Source organism: Zosterops lateralis, assembly GCF_965231275.1.
Source record: "Zosterops lateralis genome assembly, contig: HAP1_HAP1_SCAFFOLD_49, whole genome shotgun sequence".
Taxonomy (NCBI): domain Eukaryota; kingdom Metazoa; phylum Chordata; class Aves; order Passeriformes; family Zosteropidae; genus Zosterops; species Zosterops lateralis.
Genome location: NW_028154614.1, coordinates 645,058 through 664,308, shown reverse-complemented (window position 1 = coordinate 664,308; position 19,251 = coordinate 645,058). Strand labels below are relative to the sequence as shown.

The following is a 19,251-nucleotide window of genomic DNA, read 5'->3' as shown; positions in this document are numbered from 1 at the left end:
TAAGCTAACCAGTTTTCAGTGTGAACAAGATACAGTGGATGAAATGTAAAGAAAGAAAACTGAGGATACAGTCTTGGGGTCCGTCTGTGTGAGACTGTGTAACTAATTGATATAGAAGGGCATGCGAACATGGGGTGGGTAGGGAGGAGCAGAGTATGATGAATACTGTGTGGAAGTCACAAAAAATACAAAGGTTTTGTATTAAAGAGCAGTTGCTAATGAAATGAACTAATATGAAGGAGAAGCAGCGGAATGTTTGGATTTGAATGAAGATGTGGTGGTAATAATGGAGAGATGAGTAGCAAAGGACAGTGGCAAGATAAGGCACAGGTACGAATGAATACTTTGCCACATGTTAAAATCCGACTATAGAGGAGTGAGTTTACTTTGTCTGACAAAGTAAACTTTATGGAATAAAGGGAATCTTAGAAATCCTGCAGCTTCTCACAAGTGGTGTACTGTCTGCCTCACCTCTGAAGCATTCTCATGGTCAGAAAAAGATGAGAAAAATAATATTCCAGTATATATTTTGAAATCCTGTTGGACTGTTGCACAAGGAAATGACAAAACATTTCAGTATATGAGATATCAATAGAGCACTAGAGTGGATTTTTTTCCCCTGTGATTCACAAAATTGCCTTACTTGTATAGTTAGATTTCTTAACATGTTAGCAGCTGCAACAGCCAAAAGGTGACAGGCCTTGGAAAACTGTTAATGGTGTTTGAAGACCCATAGATACCAAAATACCAAGTCAGTGCTTTTTTCAAGCATTGCGTTTTTAAAGTTGTTTTGACCACAAAGAATTAGTGTGTATAATGAGCTTTAATGAAAGCTGGCAATGGCTCTTTGTTCTTAGTTTTTTCTTTAAAGGTAGTTTCAGTGATGTAGTGTGCCATTGGACTTGCTCGTCTTGTGATGGAATTGAAAAGTGTTCCTTTTGTTTGGAGTTTTAGGAGTTAATTGTGTCTCTGTGAGAGTTTTCCCAGAGTTGTAGCCAGCTTCCTGCATTTTCCTAGAGCTGAGTCTGCTCCCTTTCATGATGACATTTCCCTTCAAGGACTGCATCAGTGGTACTGAGTCTGTTGAAAGGGCCTTGGGCTATATACAGAGATAATTTTACCTTACATTTGCTATCTTTTGGCTACTGATGTTCTAAAATAGCAGTTTTGAACTGCTCTTGATTTTCCTCTCTTAAGTAAAATTCTCAAGTGGGTATAGGATCCTTTGTCTTTTTTTTTTAAATTACCCTGCCTATGTCACCACATCTGCAAACTTTGGGTGATGTCTCATTATAGCTACATTTCTATAACTGATGTTTCTGCAAGAATTGAATTCTATTCTGTTTCTTTGAGAAAGGTGGTTTTCTCTCTTCTGCCAGATTAAAAAGAAATTTTTGAAATGTAATTGAATACTTATTGGACTTTATTTATCTTTGCAACACTGGGAATTCAGAGACAATCCACAAATCTGTCTCAAAAAGCAGGAGACAGTAGTATGTACCATTTCACTGTATAGGTTGAGTCCCATAAGAAAACACAATAGTATATAATGTATATTTCCATTTGCATTTATTTTAGACAAAAGGACAAAAGAGTGAGTATCTGAAGAAAATTCCAAGGGAAGTGATATATTAGTATCAACTACCAATAATGAGAAAGTAAATATAATTCAGCAACAGCTTTATTAATATTCTAGAGTAGCTTTTTATAAAGTCTGTTATTGGGTTTTTTACGAGTACCCTTCTAAACAGAAGTAATTTCACTTTAAAACAAAATAATGTTTGCACCTGCTGTAATGACACAAACACTGTGGGAGCTTAGTATTACCATTTTGTGTTTCAACTATTGAAGTTTGTTCTTCTGCTTTGCAAAATATTAGCAAATCCATCAAATGCTCTTTTCTTCTTAACAAAAAACTGTTCCTGTCCTGAATCTGTCTGACTTCTTTGGTTGAGATTTTCACTGGAATTTTGGATGTGTTCTACAGTTGTATCAGAATGGTTCTCCAGTTCTGTCAAAGTAGTATGATCCTTCATCTTGCTGGAATCAGTGCTTTCAGAGATTGTATTTCCTGTAGGCTTTTGTGGGAAGGAACATGAACTGTATGGTGTACTTTCATTGAAGACACCTTGTGGGATTGTGAACGAATATGTATCCTCATCATCACTCTGATCCAGTTGGAAGTGATCATCTGTTGTGAATTCTGAAGAATTACAAAGATGAAGCAGATCTGCCGTAGGATTACAAGTCTGCATTTCATCAGGCAGACTGCAGCTGCTGGTATCCTGTAATTCTGTGAATCCATCAGAATTTTTCTCATCAGAACCTCCTTGCATTTTATCTGCACAAGCCTGCTTCACCTGTGGTAGCAAGTCATCTTGCTTTGTAACAAACATGAAATGTTTTTCAAATGTGTGTTCAGGTAGCAATTGAAGAGATGATTCTTTGCTGGAATGTAGCGGTGATGGTTCTTTTACAACTTCATTCAAGCCAGTATCAATAGGAGCAAAAATAAAGCCACTGTCCTCAGATGTACTCATGTTTCTTCTTAATGTAATGTCTGCTTCGCCATCATTCTTTTCAGGGGACTTCCTGGCTATGTCCTCATCTGTACTTCCTGCTGGTGCATTGTCTTCTGTACTTCCTGCTGGTGCATTGTCTTTCTGTTCCGTGTGACTGAAGCTGAGGGAATGCTGTGGTTCTCTGGGAAGCAGAGACAGCTGCAGTCCATCCTCTTCAGAAGTTTTCTCTGTGTCATATGTGGGAAAATGTTTTAACTTAAGTACCGTGTTACCAAAATCTGTACTTTGACAGTAGAGAGAATCAGAAATAGAGTTTTGTGCTGTTGACTCTGCATTAGTAAAATAATCAAATGTATCTGGAATTTCTTGACTTGAAGAACTGACTGTATCTGGATCTGACACACTTATGTGACCACTGCCTTTATCAGAATGAGGGGATGCTGTTTCATACATGGTGGTGTCTGATCCATAATTAATAGTGGTTTCAAAATAGGCACTGTTCTCTTCTTGATTTTTCCAAATCTGCTGAAGTTCAGCAGTAATGGTTGGAGACTCTGGCGGTGTTGCGAACTTCTCAGTTCCACTGTCTGTATTCGTTTCATCTAGTGATGACTGATAGACTGGCAGGTTGTCACTAACATCAGGCTGTTCCAGTTCAAAGTCTGCTAAAGAACTACAGTCACTCATTGTGAATGGAATCCCTTCAGCTGAAGAGCTGTCACCAAATACATCAGCTGAAGCATTTTTTTCATCTGAATATATCGTTTTACAGTCATGCTTTGTAAGGGGAGAGTTTTCTATTATTTCATAGATGCTTAAATTCTCAATATCTGCATCTCTTCTGGAGCTACTGGGTGAAATAAAATGTACAATATCACTAGGTATACTTTTGTTGCCATTTAGACCAAGTTGTTCTTCACGGCTTTGCATTCCCTGCCTAAATTTTCTCGTGTGCCTGGGTTCATTATGTGAAACAATACCTTTTCTTTCTGGAGCACTTGGTGTAGCTTTTGTGATCTCAGACTGCAGCAGACCAGAGTTGTTTCTTACTTTCCTGTTTGGTGTTTGTGCATTGCTGTTCCGGTAATCTGTCCTTAAAAAAAATAGTCCAGTATCATAAATATCTGTACTTTCATTACTGTCTATACTAGTTTGGACTTTTGGAAACACTGCTATTTTCTTCATGTTGATCTCAGTATTGCTTGGTTTCTGGTACTCTGCTTTGGGATTTGGTGAATGTACACCATTGCCAGAAAAATTTTGATACACAGTAGAAGTTTCTGTAGGAAAAATCTGTGTGTTTCTTAAAGAATGCTCATCACAAAACAATGTATTATGCTGTGTATTTGTTGGCTTGCTTGCAGAAGGCTCTCTGCTCAAGGTTTCATCTGAAAAAGCCTGATTAGAATATGTCTGTTCTGAACCTGAATTTTTGTTCCTGCGCATGAGTCTCCAAAGTCTTTCCAGGTAGGGTCTAGCAAAAGCACCCAGACAAAAAGCACAAAGAAATGTAATGACCACAGAGAGGGAGACAGCCAGTGCAAAGTTTGGCTGTGTTTCGTTCTGCCTAAAACCAGTGTTAGTGTCCCTGGCTTTTCTAACCAACAATGCTGAAACTTCTTCGTTCACCTCTATACTGTAAATGAGATACTTCTCTTTTCTTGTGTTGAAAAGACACAAATATAATCCTTCAGCAGTTTTCTCAGCATTGTGTATCACTAAATTATTCATTTTATCCAGTGTCATATGAGGAAGACTCTGATGTTTTGAAATTCTGCCCTTAGGTGTCCACCAAGAGATTCCATTGCCTGAAATGAAAGAAAATACAAACTCAGTCTTTGTTAAAAGCATAGTGTACTTGGTTTGCAGGGTCCAGTGATGTTTTTAAGAATGTACACTGGACTATCTCTCATAATTTTAACCGTTTATTATAAACCCCATTTTCCTTTTATCCATCCCGAATAATTTGACATGGTACAAAGCCTGTTAAACCATATCGCGGGCCTGTGCCCACTGCCTGCCATCTAAAAACACACTACATACGGGGTCTTAATTGCAGACTTTACAATTTGTATTTTTGGCTTTGTCTTTGGAACAGCTTTTGTTCCCAGCTAAGTTTTGCTGCAGTCCAGTGTGCTGATGTTTATCCAGGTTTTTGTGACTCTTTTTGTAAGCAGACAAAGCAGGTGGCATTTCTGATATTTTCTTTTGGGGATGAAGTATTCCCAGGGGAAAGCCTTACCACCTCCAAGTGCTATTAGCCCTTTAAAGTTAAACCATTTTGCCTTATGGCTCGTGACAAATACACCTTCTGGTCTAAGTTTGGTCTTAGTTTTCAATCTGTGTGGTAAATCTTGGCTCTATAGGTTTTGTTACTTATACCCTCAATGATCTCTATTAATTTTAAATGTAAGCGAAGTGTGTGCTACGGTAGCTGTATGTTTTTAGAAGAAATAGAAATCTTTTTTCTCTGCAAATAAACTTTCATTTTATTTTGCTCTAGCTGAACACTGAAAACTGTTGCATCCTTCTTGGTTTTCTACATGCTTCAGAAGTGCCATCCCATTATTTGGCCCTTTGTTCAGTCCAAAATGAACCAATACGTTTGCAATGCATTACTTACTGAAACTTACTTGTATATTAATTGGCATCACTTCCTCCTTTGATGTAAGGAAGGAGATCAAGAGTCAGTAAACCTAACTTTAAAATATTCTAAGCAGAATACTACTTTCTTATGAAATATTTTTGCATGTTAAACTGTTACTTAGTAATTTTTAAACAGTGTCTTTAGAAACATACTTTTAAAAACCAGATTTATTTGACTATTCTGCATTCATTTGGATTTTAGCAGCATTTGGATGGAGTGCCTGATATACATACCTCTTATGTTGTCCAAGTTACAGGTCAGCACTGATGTCCCTTTTGGGACTGCGGCCCTTTTGACCAAAACTTCGTCCCTGCAGTTTAAATGGAAACTTGAAAGATACAGCAGAGGTTTCTGGGAGTTGTTGGCAGACTTATTGTATGAAAGGCTCCATTTTTTCCTTGTGGAGTCAAAGACAAAATGAAATAAATGTTTAAAAGCATTTAGCCTGCAGTTAAATATCCAGGCATTCTTTGACAAATACACTTCAAGTTGAAAAAAGTTCAAACTGAGTAGTATCTGTGGTAGAGGGATTGTCAGAGCATTTCCACGGAGATCCAAAACCTATTTGGAAATAATTCAGAATTAATTTGATAAGGCTCACAATGGAATCCTTATTCCAACATCTTACAACAGTGTTTTAGTGTACAAGCACTTCTGTAGTTCTATGAACAATACATCTGCTTAGGATTTCAATAATGTTGATCTAAGCTTTTTAATGCAGATGAAAAGTTTAAATTGTGGTGTTTAGAATTCTCCCATTGTAGACTTACCTTTGTGTGAATAGGGAGCTGCAGGGCTCTTGCCATGGAAGGGATGGAGGTAGAAGGGGACATGTATGTGTTTAAGGCAGTTATAGATTGGTTTGTGGCATAGAGAAATTGTGAATTTATGGTTGTATCTTGTACATTTTAGCATGTGTTTTCCTACATGTAAAAAGCAAATATAAAAAAATATTTTCACCATTTGCTCTAGTTTTTTATTTTTACACTAGTATTATAATAAGAATCATATAATCATGCTTAATAGTTGGTAAATAATATCTTTAATGATTAAAATAAAATATTCTAACAGTTGTATTGCTTTACAACCTGTAATTTGTTGAGATCTCTGAAGGCATCTGGATGAATTTTAGTTATCTTGTTGTTTCGCAGGTCAATGTCCTTCAGCTGTGAACGGTTTTGAAAATCTTTTGGGTCAATATGTTGTATGGCATTGGATGACATATGGACAGTTTGTAAAGACTGCAGGAGGCCTAGTCCTAGGAAGAAAAAAAACCTATTTTACATTTTATAGTCTTGTTTTCCCAACTGCATCAAGTGTCTTTATAAAATGCTTTGCAACAAAATTCCTTCCATTCCACTATTGCAATGAGTAGCTGCAGCCTTTGTGTTATGCCTTTCCTGATCAGTGGTTGTCCCATTCTAAAAGCTGCATAGAATCAACAGCTAGCACATTAAAATATTCCGTTAATGAATGTCTTAAAAACTGACACTTTCATAAAAGCACTAGCATTTCTTTGTGCTATCAAAATTATTTTGATCTCCGTACTTTGCGCAAGCTTCTCTGGAGAACTAGAGGTAGGAAAGGAATGTGAAAAGGGTAAAATATATTGAGTTGACAAGTTCCTAATATGTTAATTGTAAGTAAAAGATAAAGATGAAAAAGGTGATACAGTATCTCCTATCCATTTGCATGGGTGGTTTCATGGGAGTTTTTCATCTGTGGAATTATTTGAACTATATTCTTAGGATGTAAAAGAAATGAAAACAAAACCATGTTGTTGCTTGTGCCCGTCTGCCTGTGAATTATGAAGCATGGCAGTATAATCTTCAGTGTATCCTAGTTACAATAACATCCACGTTACATCAGAACACTTGGTAGCTGGAGACACCTCATTTTTCTGAGGTGCTGTGAAGGCAGCCCTGAAGCTCCAGCCTGCAAGGCCCAAGGGAGAGGCAGACATTTGAACACTCAGCATTCCCACTGATGATGAGTGTTCAGCACCACAGTGTCACTCTAAAGTGATTTTTGGGCATTGTTGAGAAGCTGCTACTTCTTAACAATTTTGCCCTTGGTGTCACCTTGTTTACCAGAACTAGCTTTTCTCAGCCAGCAGCTCTGTTTGCAGAGTAATTGATCTTCGGGTTTATTGTGAAAAGCAGAGGGAATGATTCATTCCTGGTATAAAACTAGAGGTGGGTGATAGGAAAGGCATACAGAAGTTCTGTAAGTTCATAAATTCATCACTGCACCTGTGTGAGGAATTGTACTGTGGCTACTTCCCTGAATTTAAGCTTGTGCCAAAAATATACACTGGTATGGCAGCAGCCTCACTCCTGGGGAGCTGGGAGAAGGGTTTCTCTGTGGGAAACCTCTGCTGTAGAACTGCTGTTTGTGTTTTCTTTCCAGAGCTTAAACCTCAGAATTTTAGTGAAGTATTCTGGACAAGAAGAATGTTTTGAACATGTATTTAAATGAATATAGGATTAAAGTATAACTTAAAGTATGGTGGTACCATGCACAGCAATTTGAACTTAAAAAATTTGAGTCTCTTATAGAAGAGGATTCATCTGACTGACCTTCTAAGGCATCTTTTAATGGGCAGTCATATTTATCTATAAAACCAAATCAAATCTTCATCAATGTATTTTATAATGTAAGGTTTTTATACTGTCTATATAGATACCTTGTCTGTACAAGCACTACAAAATCATTAAGTGATATGGGTTTTCTTTGTGCCAGAGAATTATTTAACAGCATAAAAGGAGAACAGAACTTTTATGACCCTGTGTAGGGGAAAATATATTATCATCTTTGCGTGACTTTGTGGGGTAAGTGGTATTTTTGTCATCACTTGTCCTGTATTTTCAAACTCTAATGAATCTGATGGTGTTATCAGACATCAATAAATTCAACATATTGTATAGGACAGCATTGTTCATCTGGTAGCTTCTGCTTCATTTAAATAATTTGGCCACTATGAATCATCCCTGCATAAAGGTTAAGCTCCCAGCATAGTTCAGTGACCAGCAAAGCCTTTCTCAAAATCTCTTGAAACCTTACAGCCCTCTCCTGTTACACCAAGGTGTCACTGTGATTGAGTATTAAAGGTACTGAGCAAAATTGTTTGGAATGAACAAAATATATTTTCCTGTCTCTGAAATACTGAAACTGCAGGAAGTTTTATTTAATAGTGTTGATTTCCTTCTGAAGGCTAGTATGAAATTCATAGTCTGTAATTTTTTTGACCTTTAAGGTTCACAACTGGAATGTGGAGGCTGATGTTTTTCCAAAGATCCTTATTCTCCTTTCTATACAACAAGCAAGAATACTGCTCCAGTTATATTTGACTACTATTAACACAGTACAGTTGCTAAGACTATTAAAAAACCTAATAAAGTAAACAAACAACTGATTTACTTCTACCTCTATATTTGCCAGTGAAACTTTCCCTCACCTTAAGCATAATAAATTGGGAAAGTCACACTCTAGATTCAGTAAGGTATAGAAATTATATCCAAAACCAACCTACCCCTTGGGAGTCAAGTCCTTAAAGATTTTTGAAATGCTTACCTCTTGGAACTGTATTAAGATTATTTCTTTCAACTGACAGTACTTTCAAAGCAGGCAGGAGACGATCAACAATGCTGTACTTTTTAGACCCGTGTGCAGGTGTAGGCATATCCAGTGTGAGGGTGTGGATGGCATTACCATTGAGGTTTAGAGTTTCTAAAATGGGTAAATTTGTACAAGTAGTTAAAGTGAGTTCGGAAAGCAGGTTGTTACTGAGGTTCAGGTGTTTTAGCATCCACTCTTCATTTCTTCCATCAGAGCACACAAAAGTTCTAATATTACTGTAACTCAAATCAGCTGTTACTGCTGTTTTTGATGTATCTTCTGGAATAGTAGATATTCTGGTAAAAGAGCAATTCAGTAAGAACTGCCCATCCCAGTGGCACTCTGAACGGTGATGTGTAGCAGGAAGAATACGCTGTGACTTGGTTCCCACTGATCCAGGAAGATTAAAGTAAAGGACCACAGCTATGACATGCAAGTGAAGGTTATCCATAGTATCTAAATCTAAAATGTAGAATTATGGTTAAATTCAGCACAACAAGAACAGAAAGTAAATGTAGTTTGACATTTAAAAAAACATTTTAAAAAATCAACACCAAATAACCACAGCATTACCAACATTCTGCATTAAATAGAATGGAGTCTTATTTTCAAAAAGTACATTAATAAACTGGTAACCTCCCCCTCCCTCCATCTATCCCAAAAAACAATTAGAACCTTTTTTTCTTTTCCAGCCTTTTGTCGAGAAACACAGCTTCTTGGGAGCTTGAGATCTAACAACAGTGGAAACTTTTGAACTCTGCTTCAGGTACTGCACACAATTACACTAAGCAAAGTCCACCACATACAATCTATGACAAAGGGGTGTGGAACAATTTTTATACTTCCAGGTTCTTACACATTCTTCATATTCTTAAAATAAACACTTCTGAACAGCAGCTGCATTGTAAAATTTATTGTATTATTTCAAAACAAACGTTTGAAATTCTACAGCCTTTCACCCATTGGAACAACCACCACACTTAGAGATGGTGAGAACTCTTCACATGCAAGTTGTTTCAGCGTACCCAGTATAGCATTTTACACAGGCATGTAGAATGCACTTTATACACAAAAAATCTTAAGTGCATCTGTGGGACTGAAATAAACAGTGTTCTACTCTATGCTTTTAATACATACAGAAAAATGTACCTTAGGCAGTTAGAAGATAAATAAATGCTCAACAGAAGGCATGTGTGGTGCCAACGTTTATCAAACTGCATAATATAAATGTAAAATATATTAACATTACATAGTGGCTAGCAAATTTGATAATTTATTTCATTTGGTATTTTTATGACTGGTTTTGCTACATTTTGACAAAAAAAATCCACACTTGAAAAAAAATTCTGCAGATCATGATTTAAGAGTACCTTTGTGACAAAATCTTTCAGCTGTACATTGCACACAGTATTTTAAAAAGAACTCTTGATAATTATGGGAATCCAATACTAGCATATAGACATGTCAGTATTAATCAGAGAAGAGCTTTAATACGTGTGTAATCTAGTTGACCAAGGCATTTTCAAGATGTATGTCAGCTTTGAGGATACTGCTCTTTATATTTTGTGTTTCCATTTGTATACAGAAAGTGACAAGCTGCCATTAGCATGAGTGACAATTTGAAAAATGTTAGTTTATTTCCTCCTTTTAACTGTAACAGAAATTGAGTTACCGCTTAGCAGCAAAGATGGGTGTAAAGCAGCAAAATGTGTGTTAAAGTGTTTAGTAACTATTATCTCTGATAAAAGTCTGAGGTCCATAAAGACAGTATGCAAAATGTTAGTACTTCCCCGTAATCTTTAGTGTGAGAACTCAGTGGTTTTTGCTACATTATATTCTGCTTATTCTGATTTTGTCAGAACGGCTCCACTGCTGACCAGCCCCAAACCCCCAACAACTACTGAGCATCAAAATCTGCCTTTGAGCAGTGAGAGAAATACAACTCCTCTGACCTCCCCCATGTGCTGTAATGCCTGACTTATGAATATCCCTCCAGCAACCACTTCCACCCATACACGTTCTGCATGAGCGTTTACTGCCTTCCATGAAGTTCAGAAATTGGGGCCTTAGAGTTGAATTTCTTGTTACAGCAGGAGCTGATTTGTATTTTATGGAATCCTACGTACTTTAAGCACTGTAAAACAAGGGTAGATGGTTTACCTTCATGTAACAAATAATCAGTTCTGAAGTTAATGTGCAAAACTCATGCAACTTGAAGGTAATGAAGGGTGTGCTTATCAAAAATCTTGTCAAAAAGCTGTTACAAACAGTTTTTTGAGACCTCCAATATTAAGATTACTTGACACTACTGCTAAACCAAGCTATTTTAAACTGAAGAAATACATGGGGTGGGGAAAGAAAGAATCTTATAAATAGCTGGTTTATTTTTAGCTCAAAACACATCACTGCTGCAAATGCCACTGGAAGGCTGCAGCAGGCCCCAGTTCACCATAGTTTCACTGTTGACAAATTCTGATACACATAGTCTGATGTCCTCCCACCACGTTTAGAATTACAAAACTGCAGTTTAACTTCAGAATTTAATTCCGATGTTTCAGTAATGCATCAGTACTGAAAATTATGGGGAAGGAGAGAACTGACCTCAGACACTGCTGCAACAGTTAAGCTTAGATTATTACCTATCGAGTAATGGACTCAGACACTGTTCACATTAGAGCACCTCGGAAAACACTATTTTTGGGTAGTAAGCAAGTTGTAAGTACATCTTTAAAAACGTACTTCTAATATAAACACATTTTGTAAGTATTTCACATAAATTAAACAACTGCAGAATGCATTAACTGCACAGACAGAATGGAAGTTCAAGCAACACTTCAATAACTGCAAGACTACTTCAAAATTCAAGTTACATTTCCATACTCAGTATTACTTTGCAAATATTATTTATGATAGCACAGTTTTTTTAATAACATGAGAATACATGGCAGAAATCATGTGATATTTTTAAGTGAATCTGGCATTACCCCTCAGTACACATCTGGTAAACCACCTAAGTTTGGGGTAAATCAATGTATCAACAAGAAAGCAGAGAAAAGTCTGCCACTTCAGCCATCCTAGGAGAATCTATTTTCAACAAAAAGTTGACATTCGTGTTGAAGTACTTCAGACTGTGGTTATATTCTCAGCAGTCTTCAAGGTCTTGAGACAGGACAAAAACCTCCTCAAGAGACTACTGTAGGCAGTAGAGGTGTTGCCAAGATCATGTTCTTTTACATATATTCTACTGATCCCAATTCGAGAAGGTACTTCAGTATGCACGTACACTGAAAGCTTATAGATTCAGTGCCAGTACTGCAGCTAACAGGATGATGGCCTAATACTGCTGACTGTAACAGCCTTTCCTTAAAAATACAGTGTAAGAAATGTTAGCATAAACTGCTGCAAAAAAAGAAACCCTTGAAGGCATGCAATTACTTCATACAAATATGTGTAAACACGGAGGAGACCTGTCCCTGCAGCAGTTTCTTTCAGTGCGTGGCTCCACAGGGGTTGACAGAGGTCTGGCAGCCCATGTTGTGCCCTGTCACCTGAACCTTGAACAGCGTCCCGTCCGCACACATGCACAGCTTGAAGCGCAGCCAGTTGCCGTTATTGAACTGTTCCCCGTGAGAAGAACTTGGCAGTCGTGACGGGCTGACCATCACAGTTCCGTTCAGGATGATGCTGTTTTCCTAGTAAGGAGACAGGAAAAAAAAAAAAGAAGTTGTAGAATTACAACTTCTAATGTAAATAAGGCATATTGTTTTTGAGAAGGACAAGCTGGTTTAATGGATAAATAACACGTCTAGGATGGCTGTAGAATCAACAGTAAAAAAAAAGGTATGTATGCAAATGTTTAATTTTTTAATAACAATTACAGCAATGCCTGTGGATTTCTTGACTATATACAGCAATGTACTTTGCTATTTCAGTGGTGTATTGATATTGAGAAAGACAGCAGTAGGGTGACTTTCCACTTTACATTCTTATTAGCAAATGCAGTAAATATAAAATATGGACATGAAACAGGAAAGAGTGTTTGAATTCATGCATGAAATTCATTCACATTTGAAAGTGCATATACCTTTATTTTTATCCTTTTTTTCCATCGTTCTATATATACTACCATCTTAATCTCCAAAAATCTTAAAGAAATGCCAGTGAATCTTAGAGCAGCAGCACAGAATGCTCCAAACTATATGCTCTGCTCTTCTGGCAAACATTGCCATCCCTGGTTAAGCTTTCAGAGGAGATTAACTTCCTTTGGTATTCATGCCAGTACAGAGGCCAATATATTAGCTTTAACTGCGTTGTAGGTTTTTGGTGTCTTAATAGCGGTAAATCAATATTACCTGGAACTATTCAACCACTACTTAACTGCAAAGTAATAAACCATCTATTTAAATCCAAATGACTTCTGTGCATGAGTAATTTTATAAAATTTGAAATGACATAAAGCTACATCAGTTTACTATCAGCCTAGATTTGAAACTAAGCTGTTAGAAGAATTGCTTTAATTTGAAATACTTACTGCTTTAAGTTCCATGTTTCCACCCATTCGAAACTCAATTGTCTTGCCTGTGATGAAAACACCTTCATTTCCCCGGACAATGGCACGACCATCAACCTTTATGTTTAGATCGCTGGTTGCATTGCTGGTAATCTAAGAACATAACCAAAAAAGCTGTATTACACCTTAATGAAAATGTGCTACTTGCATTTGTCTGAGTAACTTTAATTACCTTAAGAGTAGTGCTGTGCAATGTAATAAAAACCTTGAATGTACTTTTTGCCCTTCTGCCATTAGCTTCTGCATATTTGTTATTTCCCACGTTCAGTTTCAAAACAAGATCAGTGAATTTTGGAAGGTATGTGAAATTAATTTTTCTTGTATAAAAAAACCCCAAATTTATATGACAATTTTATGAGATACACAGCTAACACTTGTACCAAATACAGGCTTCCTGTTAAGACAGATGATGTAAATTTACCCCTCATTTTCACTTAACCTGTTCCTCCTGTGTATTCATAGTTGTGAGTGGTTTTTCTGCAACACGATTGCTCAGTGTTTCCAAAGGCACACTCAACCCTCTATAAAACCACTAACCCAACTCTACTTTTACACAAACAAACAATGGGCTGTATTCTTATTACTTACAAAAGATAAGAGACATACCCTCTCTGTAGAGGCCTTTTGTACATTCAATATTTTAACTCCATTTGGCAGATGAAATTCATGGGTTTGTTCGTGGCTCAACAAATTCCATGCCAATATCGCTGGTAATAGAAGTTTTGTCTTTTTCCACGCTAAGCTTGGTTGTTCCTTGCTGAAATACAATCTTCAGAAACAAAGTCATGAACTTAATGATGTTTCAAATTAGCAATGTGAGTGTAATTCTCTAGTGTTGCTCACAAACTTTCAATTCATGTTATAACTTACAGGCTGATTATTCCCAGTGATCACCAAGTCTTCATTCCGTCTCCCTCCTACAGTGCTTTTATATAAGGGATGTATAACACCCATGTCAGACACTTGCTTAAACCGCAGTAAGCCACTCTCATGGAATTCCATACTGTCACAACCATTGGGACCAATTCTTACCACTGCCCAGATAACCAGGGTAATCTGAAAGAGAAACACATTTTCAATCATCATGTTGATTGTTCGGATCTTCCTACCACAATTATTGTATTAATTAGATGTTTTATTTGAACAATTATTAATGTCAATGTTTAAGTGAGGTTTAAGTATGAGTTTACTGTAGTCTGTTCCTATTGAAAACATCATAACACATTTAATTATGAAAAGCATTTAAAATTATTTTTAGACTTATTAGAAACAGTAGCTAAAATTATTTCTATATATATAAAATGTTAAATTGCATCCACAGTTACATCTTTCTTTTGTTTAAGGGTAACCACTGACTAAACAGATTTCCTGAACAGTTCAGCTTGGTATATACTTAACGTTGAACTGCAAGAATGCATCCTCGGATGTGCAATTACAAAAAATAATTTATTATTTCTCATTGACCAAGCAATAAAAATGTGGTTACTAGAACAATGAAGTTTTAAAGTGCAGTACCTAGTTAATTCTAAATGTTCACATACAGCTCTGTAATGTAAAATATAACCATATTTTATATGCCATATATCCTGAATTCATATGTACTAGTAACACTTCTCATGGGGTGACCATGATAACCGAAATAACCGTGCCTGAATTTACACCATTCTTCCATCTAATCTTGCTCAGACTACAAAAGAACTAAAAAGAAAGGAGAAAAGTGGGAATCTCCTTCAGTACATTATAAGTCCTTGGCCATCCTGGAAGTTTTATTTTTTTAGTGAACTGTCAGAATGAAACACGACCTAATGTTACTTACGCTATAGCTATTATACTCACAATCAGATTGATGACGGCCAAAATAAAAAGAACAACAATCACACATATGGCCAAGTTGCCTTTCCTGCCACGTAACCCTGTCCTATGGAGACGGTCTTCATCAATTGGAATGTATCCTGCTTTGAAGTTGCTGTTGTGCTCCTTATTAACGTTCCTGCGTTCCACAGCCTTCTCTCGCATAGACTTCTTCACCGGGCCGTTAGAGCTTTGCTGTAACACAGGGCATGGGTTAGCTTCAAAAGGCACGTAAATTAGCTACAATGACACACACATATGTATGCAAACAATGTAAACTGACTAGTGGAATATACTGGATATTATGTTGAGAATAATTTTTCCGTCTGCCACCCTGCTGTCAGAATACACACTTAGAACCACAGCAACCTCTGCTAACATAATGACTAAATTTAAAATCCAGATACTTTCAGACAATATATGACTTTAATATTTATCATGGCAGATGGGAATTATTAATTATATTGTTACAGTTAAAAACCTAAAACCAGCTACCAAGAAATTCATCAAGTTTTTACCTCTCAGAGATGATACAGGACATAATCCTGCACGTCATCTGCCAGTACACAGGATTTTAGTTCCCTCCGTGCTCATATGTGGTAGACTCTCAGTGACTATTCAAGAAGAGCATGGTGGATACAGTTTTTAAATTAGTTTGACAGTACAGGGTTTGCATTCAACTCCTGTTGCTTGCATGCAGCATCGAGAAAGATACTGTGAGGCTTCACACCTGGCATGGGGAACTTGGCCGGAGTGGCTTTCGTGTAATAATCTGAAGTTATGACATTGTAAGGGATTTCCTCTCAATGTAACAAATTAATAGAGGAAACTCTTGTACATATTCGTAGTGAAAAAAAATCTTTAATGTATTTTTGTAGCTGTCCAAAACGGAACGGTTTGTTATTTAGGGATTCACATGTTCAAAGAAGAAGCTTGATCTTTTGGACGGAATTAAGTTTGTTCACTTGAATCCTAAAACTACACTTAAGTGACTGCACTTGCACGTCTACGCTGAAGTAGCAACACCGTGTTTTCTTCTGCTGCTGAAGAGCTAAGAGATAGTACTGAGAAAGGTGCTTGACCTGACAAGTTTATGGAGATGTTCGGGCCCCGTGTGGCCCTGCAGAGCACACACGACCTGCGGGCCCCGGGGCACCCGCCGCCTCCCACCCCGGCCAGAACCCTGCGCCTCAGTGCAGTGCCGGGCACGCACCATTGCCGTCTGTGGCACACCCACGCCTCGGGCAGCACGGCGCCGCTACGGGCCGCCCCGCCCCACCCCGCCCGGACAGCAGCCTCGGGCCGCCTCTCCCCTCCCCGGCCGAGCGGGTCCCGCCCGCTCACCGCGGGCCCGGTCCCCCCTGACCCCGGCGGGGACGGCGCCGCCGCCCTCCCGTGCCCGTGTCCCGCCGCGTACGGACCTGCTCGGGGCCGGCCGCCGCCATCTTGCCCCGCCGCCGCCGCGCGGGGCCCGCGGGCGCCCCCTGGTGCCGCTCCGCGCGGCGGGTCCCCGCGCCCGCTGGCGTTACCTGGCAGCGTCACCTGGCGGCCGCGGGCCGTACCCGCTCCTCGCTGCCCCTCTCCGTTACCGTGGCACCGCCGCCGCCGCCGGCCGTACATCACCATCGCGGCCGTACGGGCCCGGGGCAGGGGCACCGGGCCGGCTGTACCATCGCTGCTAGACCCGCGCCACCCGAGGAGCGCTCCCGGAGCGACATCGAGTCAACGCAACACCCCCAAGAGCGAGCTAACATCCTGCCATGGCCAGAGACTTAAAGAGTTTGGTGGGCGCGGGGAGCGCCCGGGAGCTGCAGGAGAAGCTGGAGAGCTGGCATCAGGACTACGAGGTGGGTGCCGGCGCTCCCGGGCCGGGGCGGCCGGCGCCAGGCGTTGCAGTGGCCGGTTTGGGCCCCGTCCCGCGCCCCTGCGGTTGGCGCCCCTCACACACCTCTGAGTGCCAGCCCCGGCTTTTTGCCTCTTTGCCCATGGCGAGGCTCCCTGAAAACAAGGGCCGGAGGTTGAAAGTGAGGTTTGAGGCACACTGGCTCTAAACAGGAGAGAGCGCTGGAGTAAAAGAGCAGCAGGTGAAAAGGACCCGGGGCGGGCTTGTGCTCAGGAGAAACCGGCCGTGGGCCAGAAACGGGCAGGAGAACGGGGGGGAAGAGGTGCTGAGGCGGAGAACGGGCTATCCAGCACCCCAGCCCTTCTGGGAGGGGAAAGAGGCTGCTGCAAGGCCACACGGCCCCGAGGGGTCAGAACGGGACTGAGGGAAGAGTTTCGGCTGCAGAGGGAATGTAGTGGAATCCAGGGAGTGACAGGAAACTGAGGAGGTGAAACAGTGGAAGAAATAGAGAAGGTGTGAAATTAGGGAAAGATGAGGCAGAGGAACATGAAACTTGTCAGGTGTGACTTTGCTCAGTGGAAAATCGTGACAGAGTTTTCACTCCTGCATCCCCAGGTTTCTGTACCTTCAGGATGTAGATGGGGCTTGTGCTCAGGTCAGGAGCCTGTAACCACCTGCTGTGTGCTGTGCTTGGTGAGGAAAGAGATGCAGCGTTTCCAGGGAAAATCAGCTATTTTCTTTTACTTTCTGGTTGGATAGGAGTTACAGTTACATAGCCAGTGTAACTCTCTGCAGGATTCATGACAAAGGACAATTTTAGGGAGTTTGAGAGTAGCTGGTAAAGCTACCACAGAGGAGGAACAGTGCCGTGCATTTCAAAATCTTGCAAATGGATGGTGAGGTAGACCTTAGGAGGGCTGAGCAGCAGTGGGGGCTGACCCCTCCATCATGAGTTGGTTGGGAATAGTCTTTCAGGTCTTGGAAAATGAAGATGAACAGTTTCAGGCTGCTGTTGCAGGAAAAGAGGAGCTGGCAGATGGAAACACTGTGTTATGTTGCTGTAATGAGCTGGAAAAATGCACTTTTGTAGCTGTGTTCTTGTGAAGGTGAGCAGGTTGACAGTGCTCCCCCAAGGCCCGAGGAAAGCATATTGCAGCGATCAAAACACAAGCTGATGGGCACATGGGTGGGATTTTCAGCTCTTTTGGAAGCTTGTAAAAACCATACGGAGTCATTAAAACCTGAAGACCTAGAGAGTGATCTATGTGGAAGGTGATACACAGGTTACAGATAAAGATTAAGGAAGGAAGTAAAAAAGTGTGTATTCTTCTGGCAGGTGTAGTTTAAATTGCAAAATTTTCAAAACTGCATTTGCTGAACGTGATGTAGTTTTGTTGTTTCCTAGGCATAGTTCTGGGTTTTGCTCCTTCAGTAGTATATGTTTCAGTTTGTAACTCTTAAAAATCAGGTGAAATTGCGTGGAGACTTCATGTGACTGCTGACAAAGCAAGATAAGAGCCTTTTCCTTGTATGTGTTATTTCAGCTAATATGGAAAACCAGATTTTGTTTTTTTTCTTTTAATCCGACAATCTGCTAGATTATTATTTTAATAACTGTTGAAAGATTTTAACCCAGATTCATAATTTCTATGATTCTTCTTTTAGAGATACTTGTGGTTGCAGCATCTTTATAATTGAAAAGGAGTATGTTTTCTCAAGTAGTGAATTATCTGAGTGATAGAAGTCCTGATGCATTGTTCATTTGCCTATTAAAAATGTGAACCTTAAAAAATGAGTATTCTAATGCATTCAGTAAGGAAAGGTTGGAAAGATGTAATTACAGGGGGGAAAACGTCGTGATTGTAGCTTTAAGTAAGAAAGCCCACACAGATGTAGTAATGCATGTTGGGGTTTGTAAAGTTTTATGTACATTTGTCTGTGTTTTATGTACATTTCAGTTTAGTGTACCCCAGTTTTATGTACCCAAAATGGCTTCCCTGGGCCCTGTTCCCCTGACTCCATCTTGTTGTTTACCACTTAAGTTATATAACCCTCTGCCTACCCTCCCTGGAGACAGTCCCTGATTGGCCCGTCCTTCCCGCCACAGGCCCTGTCCATCACCCTCACCCCCCATGCCAATCTCCCTGAGGCCTGGGCCTAGGGATTGGCTGGGTCCCTTCCCGCCTTTTCCCTGGTCACT

The 19,251-nt window shown here is 39.6% G+C and overlaps 1 protein-coding gene and 1 pseudogene across 2 annotated transcripts; both read right to left on the bottom strand.

Moving 5' to 3' along the window:
• Positions 1–1,816: 1,816 nt before the first annotated feature.
• LOC310923353 (uncharacterized protein) lies at positions 1,817–9,416 on the bottom strand. The gene is made up of 4 exons (XM_083885393.1): positions 8,743–9,416; positions 6,258–6,427; positions 5,403–5,730; positions 1,817–4,330 (listed from the first exon to the last, which is right to left on the bottom strand). Exons 1-4 carry the CDS (start codon positions 9,236–9,238, stop codon positions 1,839–1,841), a joined length of 3,486 nt encoding a protein of 1,161 aa, XP_083741519.1. The 5' UTR covers positions 9,239–9,416; the 3' UTR covers positions 1,817–1,838.
• Positions 9,417–12,121: 2,705 nt separating this feature from the next.
• Positions 12,122–16,662, bottom strand: LOC310923370 (beta-sarcoglycan-like; annotated as a pseudogene). The gene is made up of 6 exons: positions 16,630–16,662; positions 15,194–15,403; positions 14,228–14,413; positions 13,964–14,126; positions 13,319–13,450; positions 12,122–12,479 (listed from the first exon to the last, which is right to left on the bottom strand). The product of its transcript is annotated as a beta-sarcoglycan-like (transcript).
• Positions 16,663–19,251: the final 2,589 nt, after the last annotated feature.